Source organism: Apium graveolens, chromosome 9 (genome assembly GCF_009905375.1).
Source record: "Apium graveolens cultivar Ventura chromosome 9, ASM990537v1, whole genome shotgun sequence".
Taxonomy (NCBI): Eukaryota; Viridiplantae; Streptophyta; class Magnoliopsida; order Apiales; family Apiaceae; genus Apium; species Apium graveolens.
In genome coordinates this window covers 35,907,793-35,919,640 of record NC_133655.1, presented here as the reverse complement: position 1 = coordinate 35,919,640, position 11,848 = coordinate 35,907,793, and the positions used below count along the sequence as shown (strand labels likewise).

The 11,848-nt window shown below is 34.6% G+C and overlaps 1 protein-coding gene across 1 annotated transcript; it reads right to left on the bottom strand.

Annotated features, from left to right (window-relative positions):
* Positions 1 to 269: 269 nt before the first annotated feature.
* Positions 270 to 2,488, bottom strand: LOC141687421 (uncharacterized). The gene is made up of 2 exons (XM_074492693.1): positions 2,115 to 2,488; positions 270 to 944 (listed from the first exon to the last, which is right to left on the bottom strand). The coding sequence occupies exons 1-2, from the start codon at positions 2,469 to 2,471 to the stop codon at positions 450 to 452; spliced, it is 852 nt and encodes a 283-aa protein (XP_074348794.1). The 5' UTR covers positions 2,472 to 2,488; the 3' UTR covers positions 270 to 449.
* Positions 2,489 to 11,848: the final 9,360 nt, after the last annotated feature.

The following is an 11,848-nucleotide window of genomic DNA, read 5'->3' as shown; positions in this document are numbered from 1 at the left end:
TAATATCTTTACTTTGATCTTTCTATAATACATGAATCAAATTCTTTAAAACTCGATATTAATTTTAATTTTGAACAAATGATATTTGAAACTTTTCGAACAAAATAATATTTACCGTAAAATAAGTACAATTATCTATACATAACATAAAATGTCGAGTACCAAATTAAAAATTGATATCATTCATACGAGTAAAACCAACAAAATAACATTTCAATTGAGTCACATAATTGGTAAGTCATTAAATAAAGTACAAAAGGAAGGTCCTGACTCTTCTTGTCCCTGACTTCTTGCATGACATACTCCCAAATTTCACAAAAATAAAAAGAATATCAGGAAGGAAATGATGTCTAGAAAAAATATTAAAAAAAAATTAAACTATATACCTGCAATAACGATTATATTTCACCGGCAAGTATAGCATCAACAAGATGTTTCTTCTCTATATCTCATGCTCCAAATATTAATACCATCAAATTCTCACTATCTGTTATTTTCTTTGCAGCCTTGAACCTTTGTACAACATCAATATCAGAGATCTTTGACAACTCATCCATAAGCTTTTCCTTTTTCTCCAACCTATCTGTCTCTGCAGCAACTAATAACTTGGTGGAACTCGCAAATTCAGCTGCCATCACCTTAGTTGAAATCGCAAACTCAGCTGTTATCGTTTTAGAAGCATTATACATCATTTCAGCCATTTGCTCAACATCAACCTTCTTTCTCTTCGAACTCCTTTTAGAACTAGACTCATCAGATGCTTGCATACTTGACTCATCATTCCCTCCTTGAGCGACAACAACTTCTTCTAAATTAACATTTTCTTCCGCCTCCATTGCACTTTCAGCATTATGGCCAGTTGCCCTATCTTTGCCGAAGACAAGCGTAAGATCATCAAAATATGGAAATGGTGTGGTCCTCCATTTCAAAGCCCCAACATGAGACTGCAAACAAACATATGCATATATCTCATCTGGTTAGTGCCCCTCCAGTCAGATGACAATTTAAAGGTTCATAACTACCATTGTAACCTTTTAATATTTTAGAATTTGTATGCGGATCAGCGGATAGTCAAACTGTCACTGATGATTGAACTGGCTGGTTCATACCTACACAGTACAAGAAATGGACTGATTTACAGGGGTGCAGGCGGGCTGACTGCAGGACTGATCCACTTGCTGAATCAGACCGGACTGCCAGTACCCAGTTGGACCAGATGAACAGCCCGACTGGGCGGTTTTTAAACTATAATAATGAGCTAATAAAATTTAACAAGTAAATATTACCATTGCATAATTTAGAAAAATAAGTGGAACAACTTGACTTTATAAGAAAAATTAATAGCAATATATGATTGAAATTTCTAGTTAAATAGTGATGAAACAAAATAGTAATAGAATACAATTAAATGGAAATGAGTCAGTTGAAGAAATTGAGAAGGCTCCTTAAAAGTTCCGCTTGATTCACTTGTCACCGGCATTGATACAATATTTCTCAGGTTTGTTACTTCCACGATATGCTGGTTAAATAAAACGCGATTGGGTAGATAGCCGTGACATGCATAGCCAAACAACCTATGGCTAAGCTATTTATGCAATTTTAGATCACGTCAATAACTCAATATCTAAATATTTATATATAATTATTACCTAGTTCTAGCAGCATGACACATTTATCTCATCATTATTTCAAGAATGTTCTCTCTGATTTGGACCACTAAGGTGATCTGAACAAACTTTAAGCAAATACAAATAAAATTGCTTGCAACAACTCATTCACTCCAAACTTTCCACAGTCTTGTAGCTAATAACCTACAACTTAGAGAGATAGATATTTCTTGCTATTATCTGAAATCGGGGTATTGTTTATTGGTACAACTAGTATCTCCCACAACGATCATCATACAGAATTCCAAAAAACTTTCTTATTTTGAAAGCAAAGTATAAGTGTCATTTAGCAAAAAAAAGGGAACAAGTGTTGCACCTCTTTAAAGATACCATCCTCTGTTTTATCCCAGAAACAGATCATCCACAAACAAGTGAACTATTACATATGAACTATTACATAGGCAGCAATCTATTAATTTAATCGAAAGATACTGCAGAAATACATACCTTGGCATATTCGGCCCATACATCTCTTGATGCTGTGACTAGTTGATTCTCGGAATTCCAACCAAAACCAGAAATGCTTCCATACCTTAAGTCGTAAACCATAGTATAATCCTTCTTAAGAGTTTTTAGTCGAGACTCAATGTGCGGCTTCCCCTTTAGGCCTGAATTTGGCAGTTTGACGTTCAATGAATTCTTCAAAAACCCCAAAAATCCTGGCTTGAAACCATTGTCAGCTTTGAATGCTCCATTATTCACAAGTTCTAAAAGAGCCTCGACCAATTTTTCATCTTCTAGTTCACTCCACTTCCTTTTATTTCTGCCTGCACCTCTTTCTACAATATTATCCTCTTTTTCCATGGTAGTATTAGTATCCGATGCCATCTATAAATAATGAAGACAGAAGAAACAAGTAATTATATATCAAGTAATGACTAAATTATGCAGGGAATATATGTAGCAACAGCACAAAAAACAGAAGTACTTGCCAAACTACCATTCATCTTAATTCTAGTACATTCATCAACTAGTCAAACTACCATTCAATTACAAGATAAACATCAATAAGCTACAACTTACTTCCAGGAAACATAACATCGAGTCAGAGTCTAATAACAGTGAAAATAATCTACTGATTCCAATTATTAAACATCGAGTCAGCTAGGTTGTTTCTAAATGCAGTCCACACATCTGAAGTGCCAATAGTTGTGATGTAATCTTCGTCCGCCTCATGCTCATTTTGATCATTGGGGTCCTTGGGCCTATGCTGATCAAACTCAATTTCAGCTTGATCAAATTCTGATTCAGTACGAATGTAATTGTGAAGAATACAAGAAGCTAAGACAATCCTATTTTGTGTCTTCACGGGATAGAATGATGGACTTCTAAGAATCGCCCATCTCTTCTTTAGGATGCCAAAACATCTCTCAATTACATTCCTAGCTGACGAGTGCATCATATTAAAATATTCACGGGCAGATGTCGGTTGATTATCGTCATCCCAATCATTCAAATGATATCTTTCTCCTCTAAAAGGTGCCAAAAAATCTTCCCCATTAGTATAGCCAACATCTACTTGATAATAAGTACCTTCATTACAAAATAAAGTATGTCATGTATTGTTGTATTCTATTTTATTGAATGTGTAACAATAAAAATATAATTAATTACCGGTCATGACAATCAATCGATGTCTATATATAGCATCTCTTAAGACTCTGCCATCTGCGGCTGATCCTTCCCAACCCGTCAATACGTACTGAAATTGTAGATTAGGTGAACAAGCTCCAAGAACATTTGTCATAATTTCACCTCTCCTATTTCTGTACTTTGGCCTATCTTCTACGGGTATAGTCATCTTAATGTGTGTCCCGTCCAAAGCTCCCAAACAATTCTATAAATAAATATACATAATTAAGTTGCACATTGTCATAGAGCTTATGTAAATAATGTAAAATATAGCGTATTTGACATATGCCTTAAAATGTTTCCACGTTTTATCGGTTGAGTTGCTTTGAATTGGCTCGGGTTTCTTAAAATAATCTCCTTGCAATCTCAAGACCCCATTTAGTACCGCATGAAAATACCTAGTGATTGACTGCTTTGATCTTTGAAAATCTGTGTGAACAATTCTCATTTTTGTGTGGTGTCCTAGAATATTAAGAAACATAGCAACTTTTTCTACCACGTTAACGTGTCTACTTTCTTGCACATAACCCCTTGACTCCAACATAAAACATAACTTATAAAACGATCTTTTATCCATTCGAAGATTTTCTACACAACTTGAAGGACCCTCGTGAATCAGCCTATGTATATATTGATTTCGCTCCATCTTAAAAATTGTGTATCATTCTCTCAAAGTTCTTCTCGTCAATTGAGAGAGATACATAAGTTGGAAAAGAGCATTAAATGATAAAACCATTCGCATCCATAGTGTATATACTAAAATAGCTTTCTTCTTCCGAATATGTTGAATCATAGTCAACGAAAGTCGGGCCATAACTACATTGAAACAAAACAGCAAAAAGGCCAGTAAATAAACAGCACATCAATACATAAAATAAAACAGTTTGATATGAGCAAACAAGTTGAATTTGAAATATATAAACACCAATTTGGAGACTTAAATCAAAAATCACAGATTTAGATACATCAGGAACATTAAATTGGATATGCAATATTCTCAAAGGTACTCCTGTGAACATCGTATTATAAGTGCAATAATCAAAAATCACAAATTAAATTCAAAAATCGTAGGAACAACAAAGGTAATTGAGTATGCAATAATTAAAAATCACAAATTATCTAATTTAATACACACACAAGAGAGACACACAGGAGAGAAAGGGGGTGAGGAGGGTGGAGAGAGAGCGGGGGGAGTGACGAAGGGAGGGGGAGAGAGAGAGCGAGAGCGGGGGGACAGAGAGAGAGAGCGAGAGAGATAGAGAGAGAGGGGAGAGACAGAGGTAGGGGAGAGAGATATCTTACCGAGAGAGCGAGAGAGAGAGAGAGAGAGAGAGAGAGAGAGAGAGAGAGAGAGAAACAAGAGAGAGCGAGAGATCAATTGCAGAGATCCAATTTGCTTGCCCCGAGAAAGGAATGAGTCTGTCCCGCATGTTTTAAAAGGAATGGATTTGTTATATTTTAGCCCAAACAGAATGGACTAGGATAAGTGATTCCATTTCGCTGGCCCAACCAAACAGACCAATTTTTAATTCAGCCCGGAATGACCATTCCATTCAGCCCAAAACCATTCCATTCAACTGAAGTGAACAGAGCCTTAGTGTAACCAAGCATACTTCTTATAAAGAATTTATAGGAAATAACTCATACTCTAGCAGTGATAAATTTATAAACAGTTTTATATCATTATCACTTTTATTTATTATTTTTCTCTTTCATTCTGACTTTATGACATCCTCTCCACTTGCAATCTTGTACAAAACGGGTTATAGTGTTGCAAGAAATATTAATAAGTTAAGAAATCAAGTACTAATTCATTAAACAGATTTATTAATCTATATATAATCTGGCATTTACCAAAGTTAGGATACGTTTGTGTCAATTTATACTTTGAGTGCCTACTAATTTCTTATTTAGTATCAATATATACATTTACTGCATACCAATTTCTTATTATTTATATTTTCATAAATATGAATGCTTTAGTCACGTCATATTGTAACATACTTGTGGAATTTGATTTTTTTGCCACAAAATATTAATCGGTTAAGAAACCAACCATTTTACTCATTACACAAAATTCTAACAACCTATATACAAATTGCCATATATATAAATTTTACCCGTTTCTTTTGAAAAACTGTACTATTATCCCAACATTAACATCATCATATTGAAAAGAATTTGCTATTTAGGTGGAAATCTTGATAATATTATTTAAATGTTGATTGTCTACTTAGGCAGTGGGGGTAGAAGAAGCTTGATCAACAAAAAAGAGACTGATTCATATGATTTGTGGAAAAGATTGAGACATCAAAGGAAGCGGAGATGTATGGGATCTCAAATCATCAAAACCATTCCTTAGCTTTGTTTCTAAATAAAGTTTGCTATCATAATAGATTATCTCTAGTTCTGTTTTTAAGGTATAACTGAGTTGAAGTAGCCTAAAAATTCTCAATTAAAGCATCTGTTGTGCAAGACATGCCTATACATAATAAGATTAAGTCATCATAAGAACCCTAATGATAAGTTGTATGATAATCTACTTGTGTTTTGTAATTGTATTTCTTGAGTCTGTAAAAATGTTAAGTAGATTAAACTGGAGGATTTTTCTATGAACAATCATCAAGTTAAGGAATAAACTCTGAAAGAAGATTATTCCAGATCATGCCTTAGAGAGAAGTATAGCAGCTTGGAGTTGAATGATAGAGTATATATTTATATATATTTTTTATGATTTTATTCCTCATATTTATTATATTTTGCATTTAATTGGATTTCTATTAAATAATGTTTTATTGTAGGAGGCAAAGAATTCTAAACTTCGAAGGATTGGAGATTAAAAAGCTGATTTTGGAGATTTATTAGATGATAATTCGGATTTGTTGGACTGCACACACATGCTACATTGTTTGGGTCATATCTTGAGTTCCAGAAGTCCAAATTGGGCGATTCAACAGTCCACGCGAAGATAATGAGATTCTCTATCTATCTAAGATGGTCCAGAGATCAATATTCATATGGAGAAGTCCAGACTTTCTGAAGAAAAGTCAACTACGAATTTTATTTGGAAAACAGAATCAGTTTGGGAAACTTATTTATATTTTCTTTAAAATATTAAAATAGATTAATTAGATACATATAGATATATCAGATATTATTATTAGGTATTAAGTTCGTGGAGAAGAAAAAAAGGAGGCTATGCTCAAGAAGGAAAAAGCTTGAAGAAGAGGAGATTGCTGCATCTACAGTTTTTATCTTTTCACCTTACTTTTTCAATATATTTACATACTCTAGTGTATTGGTTTCTTTTGGGATTATGAACTAATTTTCTCTCTAGGCCTTTAATGGATTCTCTTGTTAATATATAAGTTGTATTCTTTTCTCTCTATTTTTGTGGTCGTATTAGTTGTTTATATTGATTTGTGGTTAATGCTTCTCAAAGATTGATCACACTTGAGATTGATTTCGTAATTTAGGTGAACTTGGAAGAGAAACCCTAAGTTAAGACCCAATTAATATATCTAGGATTAATATTTATATTAATTTGTGGTTAGGATAGGAATATACCTAAACACCCTAAGAAGTCCAATTAAGACAAAACTTAATGCTGTTTATGCTTTTAAATCTTACATAGGAATATGAGGGTTATTGCATAAATTAGAGTCACTTGAGATTCAGAAGGTCCTTGTGAATACATGATTGTCTTAGACTAACAATTAGACCACGAGAATAGAGGTTAGAGGAGAAACTTATTGAAGAACATTAGATGAAATTAAAGGCCTAGTTTTTAGTCTATTAGAATTTATTATTCGCTTTTGCGTTTGAGGAATTTTCTTGAGATTATTGATAATTTCAAGGTTAATGGTGTTACTGAGGAGACTATAAGACTGAGGCTATTCAGTCAGTCACTTGATGAAAGAGCAAGGGAATGGTTGGACTCTCTACCAATTAACTCTATCACTACATGAAATCAACTTGTTGAGAAATTTCTAAACAAGTACTTTTCTCCAGCAAAGGCAGAGCGGCTTATTAAAGAAATTCAGAATTTTCAGCAATTCGATATGAAATCTATTTATGAAGCTTATGAGAGGTTCAGAGATCTCTTAAGGAAGTGTCCCCATTATGGGCTATCTAATCAGCAAAAGATTCACACATTCTATAATGGGTTGATATTGCAATGTGCTGCTCAAGTTGATGGAGATGTGAGGGGTTCGTTGATTAACCAGTATCCAGAAGATGCATTCGAGATTCTAGAGGACATCACTTCAAACAACTATAGGGTGTATGATCGAGCAAGTTCAACGAAAGTGGCAAGTGTGTATGAAGTTGATCCCTTTACATCTTTCTCAGCTAAAATGGTATCAAGATTTGAAGCCTTAAACTAGTGCACCAGGTTTAACAAGTTTAGAATTCTCCAATATTCTATGATATGTGTGGAGAAGGACATCCAACTCAACAATGTCCATTGATGTATCATGATGCATCACAGTCTAATACCGTGAACTATGTGGGGAATTCAAGTAACCAGCAAAATAATCTTTATTCCAATACATATAATCCTGGATGGAGAAATTATCCCAATTTTTCATGGAGTAACAATGTTAGACCAAAAACATGCCATACAAGTCTAATACACCTGCGGGTTTTCAACAACAACCAAGGTCACAAGAGATTGAAAAGAAGCCAACCACTGAAGATCTTCTTCTTCAATATATGTATAAAACAGATGTTGTGATTTAAATCCAAAACACATCGATGAGAGCTTTAGAGATGTAGATGGGTCAGTTAGCTGGTGCCCTGAATAATCGTCCTCAAGGTTCGTTGCCTAGTGACACTGAGCCAAATCCAAAAAATGATAGGAGGGAGCATTACAAAGCAATTACTTTGAGAAGTGGAAAGGAAATCGAAGGAAATACAAAGAAGATTGATGTTGATGCAAACATTGAGGCTGAATCTAGTAAAGAACCTAATAAAATGGTGAATAAAGAACCCATTGCACTACACAATTCTCAGAATGATGCACCAACATAAAATAAACCGGTCTATCCTCCTCCTCCATTCCCTTAGAGATTGCAGAAGCGGAAACAAGAGAAGCAATTTCAAAAATTTATGAATGTCTTCAAGAAGCATTCTATAAATATTCCTTTTGCCAAGCATTGGAGCAAATGCCAAGCTATGTCAAGTTTATGAAGGATATTTTGTCAAGAAAGAGAAGATTAGAAGAATTTGAAACTGTAGCTTTAACTGAGGAGTGTAGTGCTATTCTACAGAAAAAGCTTCCTCCAAAACTCAAAGATCCAGGGAGCTTCACTATCCCCTGCACTATTGGAAGACAATAATTTGATAAAGCTTTTTGTGATTTGGGAGCAAGTATTAATTTAATGCCATTGTCAATTTTGATGAAGCTAGGATTTGGAGAAGTTAAGACAAAATCAGTTCGGTTGCAGTTGGCAGATAGATCTTTGGCATATCCTAGGGGTATAGTTGAAGATGTTTTTTGTAAAGGTGGATAAATTCATTTTTCCTGCAGATTTTATTTTTCTTGATATGGAAGAGGACTCAGACATACCATTGCTTCTTGATAGGCCATTCTTAGCTACTGAAAGAACTCTTATTAACATTCAGAAAGGAGAGTTAACAATGCATGTGTAGGATGATTAGGTCACCTTTAATGTTTTCTCTGCAATGAAGTTTTCTAATGATGAGGAAAGCTGTTTTTCTTTGAATGCTATCACAGGTGAAGATGACATGCAATTTTTAGCTCATCACACTACTGATGCTTTAGAGTTATCTTTATAAGAAGCAGGGGATGAGAGTTTTGAGGAGATTGCTGAATTTATCATGGAACTAAATGTACTTCCTACTTATCGGAGAACTTTTCATAATTTCAAGAGTTTTGAGATGCCAGGGAAATCCAAGACATCAAAACCATCTATTGAGGAGCCTCCTGAACTGGAGTTAAAACAACTTCCAGAGCATCTCAAGTATGTATTTCTCGGCGAGAATACAACTGTGCCCATAATTATATCTTCTACTCTTTCAGTTGCAAAAGAAGAAAAGTTATTGCGAGTTTTGAAGGAATTTAAAAAAGCTATTATGTGGAAAATTGCTAACATCAAAGGTATAAGTCCTTCATTCTGCATGCATAAAATTTCAATGGAAGATGGTCACAAGCCTAGTATCGAACATTAAAGAAGGCTTAATCCGATTATAAAAGAAGTGGTGAAGAAGGAGATCATCAAATGGCTTGATGCATGAATCATCTATCATATCTCATACAGCTCTTGGGTTAGCCCAGTTCAATGTGTGCCGAAAAAGGGGGGAATTACAGTTGTGGCTAATGAGAAGAATGAGCTCATTCCTACGAGGACAGTAACAGGATGGAGGGTATGCATGGACTACCGAAAATTGAACAAGGCCACGAGAAAAGATCACTTTCCTTTACCATTCATTGATCAAATGTTGGACAGACTAGCAAGTAAGGAATTCTATTATTTCATGGATGGGTATTCTGGTTATCATCACATTGCTATAGCACCCAAGGATTAGGAGAAGACTACTTTTACATGCTCATTCGGGACTTTTGCTTTCAGAAGAGTATCATTTGGGTTATGCAATACGCCACCTACTTTTCAGAGATGCATAATGGCTATACTCTCATATATGGTAGAGCAGGGCGTTGAAGTTTTTATGGATGATTTTTTTGTACTTGGTGAGTCTTTTGATTCATGCTTGAGTAACTTGGCTCGAGTGCTGCAACGGTGTGAAGAAACTAATTTGGTGCTAAATTGGGAAAAATGTCATTTCATGGTGTAAGAAGGCATTGTTCTTGGGCATAAAGTGTCAAGAAAAGGCTTAGAGGTCGATAGAGTGAAGTTGGAAACTATTGAAAAGCTCCCTCCGCCTAGTTCTGTAAAGGGAGTTCGAAGTTTTCTTGGTTATGCTGGTTTCTATAGGCGATTCATCAAAGACTTCTCTAAAATCTCAAAGCCATTGTGTAACCTATTGGAGAAGGACATTAAATTCATATTTGATACTTCTTGTCTTGCAGCATATGAGGAGCTTAAAACAAAATTGGTTTCTGCGCCAATTATCATTGCTCCGGATTGGAGCCTCCCTTTTGAGTTGATGTGTGATGCTAGCGACTTTGCACTTGGAGCAGTTTTTGGGCAATGAAGTAATAAAATCTTTCACTCCATTTACTATACAAGTAAGACACTTTCCGGTGCTCAATTAAATTATACAACTACTGAGAAAAAATTACTTGTTGTGGTGTATGCTTTTGAGAAATTTTGATCATATCTTATGGGTACAAAAGTAATTATGTACACTGACCACTCTGCTACTAAATATCTGATTGAGAAGAAAGATGCAAAGCCTCGCTTAATTCGAAGGGTTTTACTCTTGTAAGAATTTGATTTGGAAATCAAGGATAGAAAGGGTTCTGAAAATCAAGTTGCTGATCATCTATCTCGGTTGGAGAACAATGAGAATTCTGATAATTCTGAAAGCATTGATGATTCTTTTCCTGATGAAAAGCTTATGGCTGTCAACACCGATGGACTTTCATGGTTTGCTGACTTTGTTAACTATCTGGTGAGCAATATTATCCCTAACGATTTTAATATTCAACAAAAGAAAAGATTTTTGCATCAGGTTAAATCTTTTTTGTGGGATGAGCCTTATCTTTTCAAGCTTGGGCCTGATTATATTTTAAGATGTATTCCTGATCATGAGATGGAAATTATCTTGAATCAGTGTCATAGTTCTCCTTATGATGGCCATTTTCAAGGTGATAGGACTGCTGCAAAGGTTCTACAATTAGGTTTTTACTGGCCCTCTCTCTTTAAAGATGCACATCAATTTATGAAAAAGTGTGATGAATGCCAAAGGACTGAGAATATCTCTAAAAAGAATGAGATGCCTTTAAATTATATCTTAGAGGTTGAATTGTTTGATGTATAGGGTATCGATTTCATGGGACCGTTTGTGATATCATTCCGCAATAAATATATATTATTAGCAGTTGATTATGTTTCTAAGTGGGTTGAGGCCATTGCAACCCCAAAAAATGATGCATATGTGGTATTTGAATTCTTGAAGAAGAATATATTTACTCGCTTTGGAACTCCGAGAGCGATTATTAGTGATGGAGGATCACATTTTTGTAACAAACAATTTGCAGCATTGTTGTTAAAATATGGTGTGCGTCACAAGGTATCATGTACATATCATCCTCAAACAAATGGGCAAGTTGAAGTTTCCAACAGAGAGATTAAGCAAATTTTAGAGAAGATGGTTAATTCAACAAGAAAATATTGGTCAAAGAAGAGATTGCTGCATCTACAGTTTTCATCTTTTCTCCTTACTTTTTTAATATATTTGCATACTCTTGTGTATTGGTTTCTTTTGGGATTATGAACTAATTTTCTCTCTAGGCCTTTAATGGATTCTCTTGTTAATATATAAGTTGTATTCTTTTCTCTTTGATTTTGTGGTCATATTAGTTATTTATATTGATTTGTGTTTAATGCTTCTCAAAGATTGAT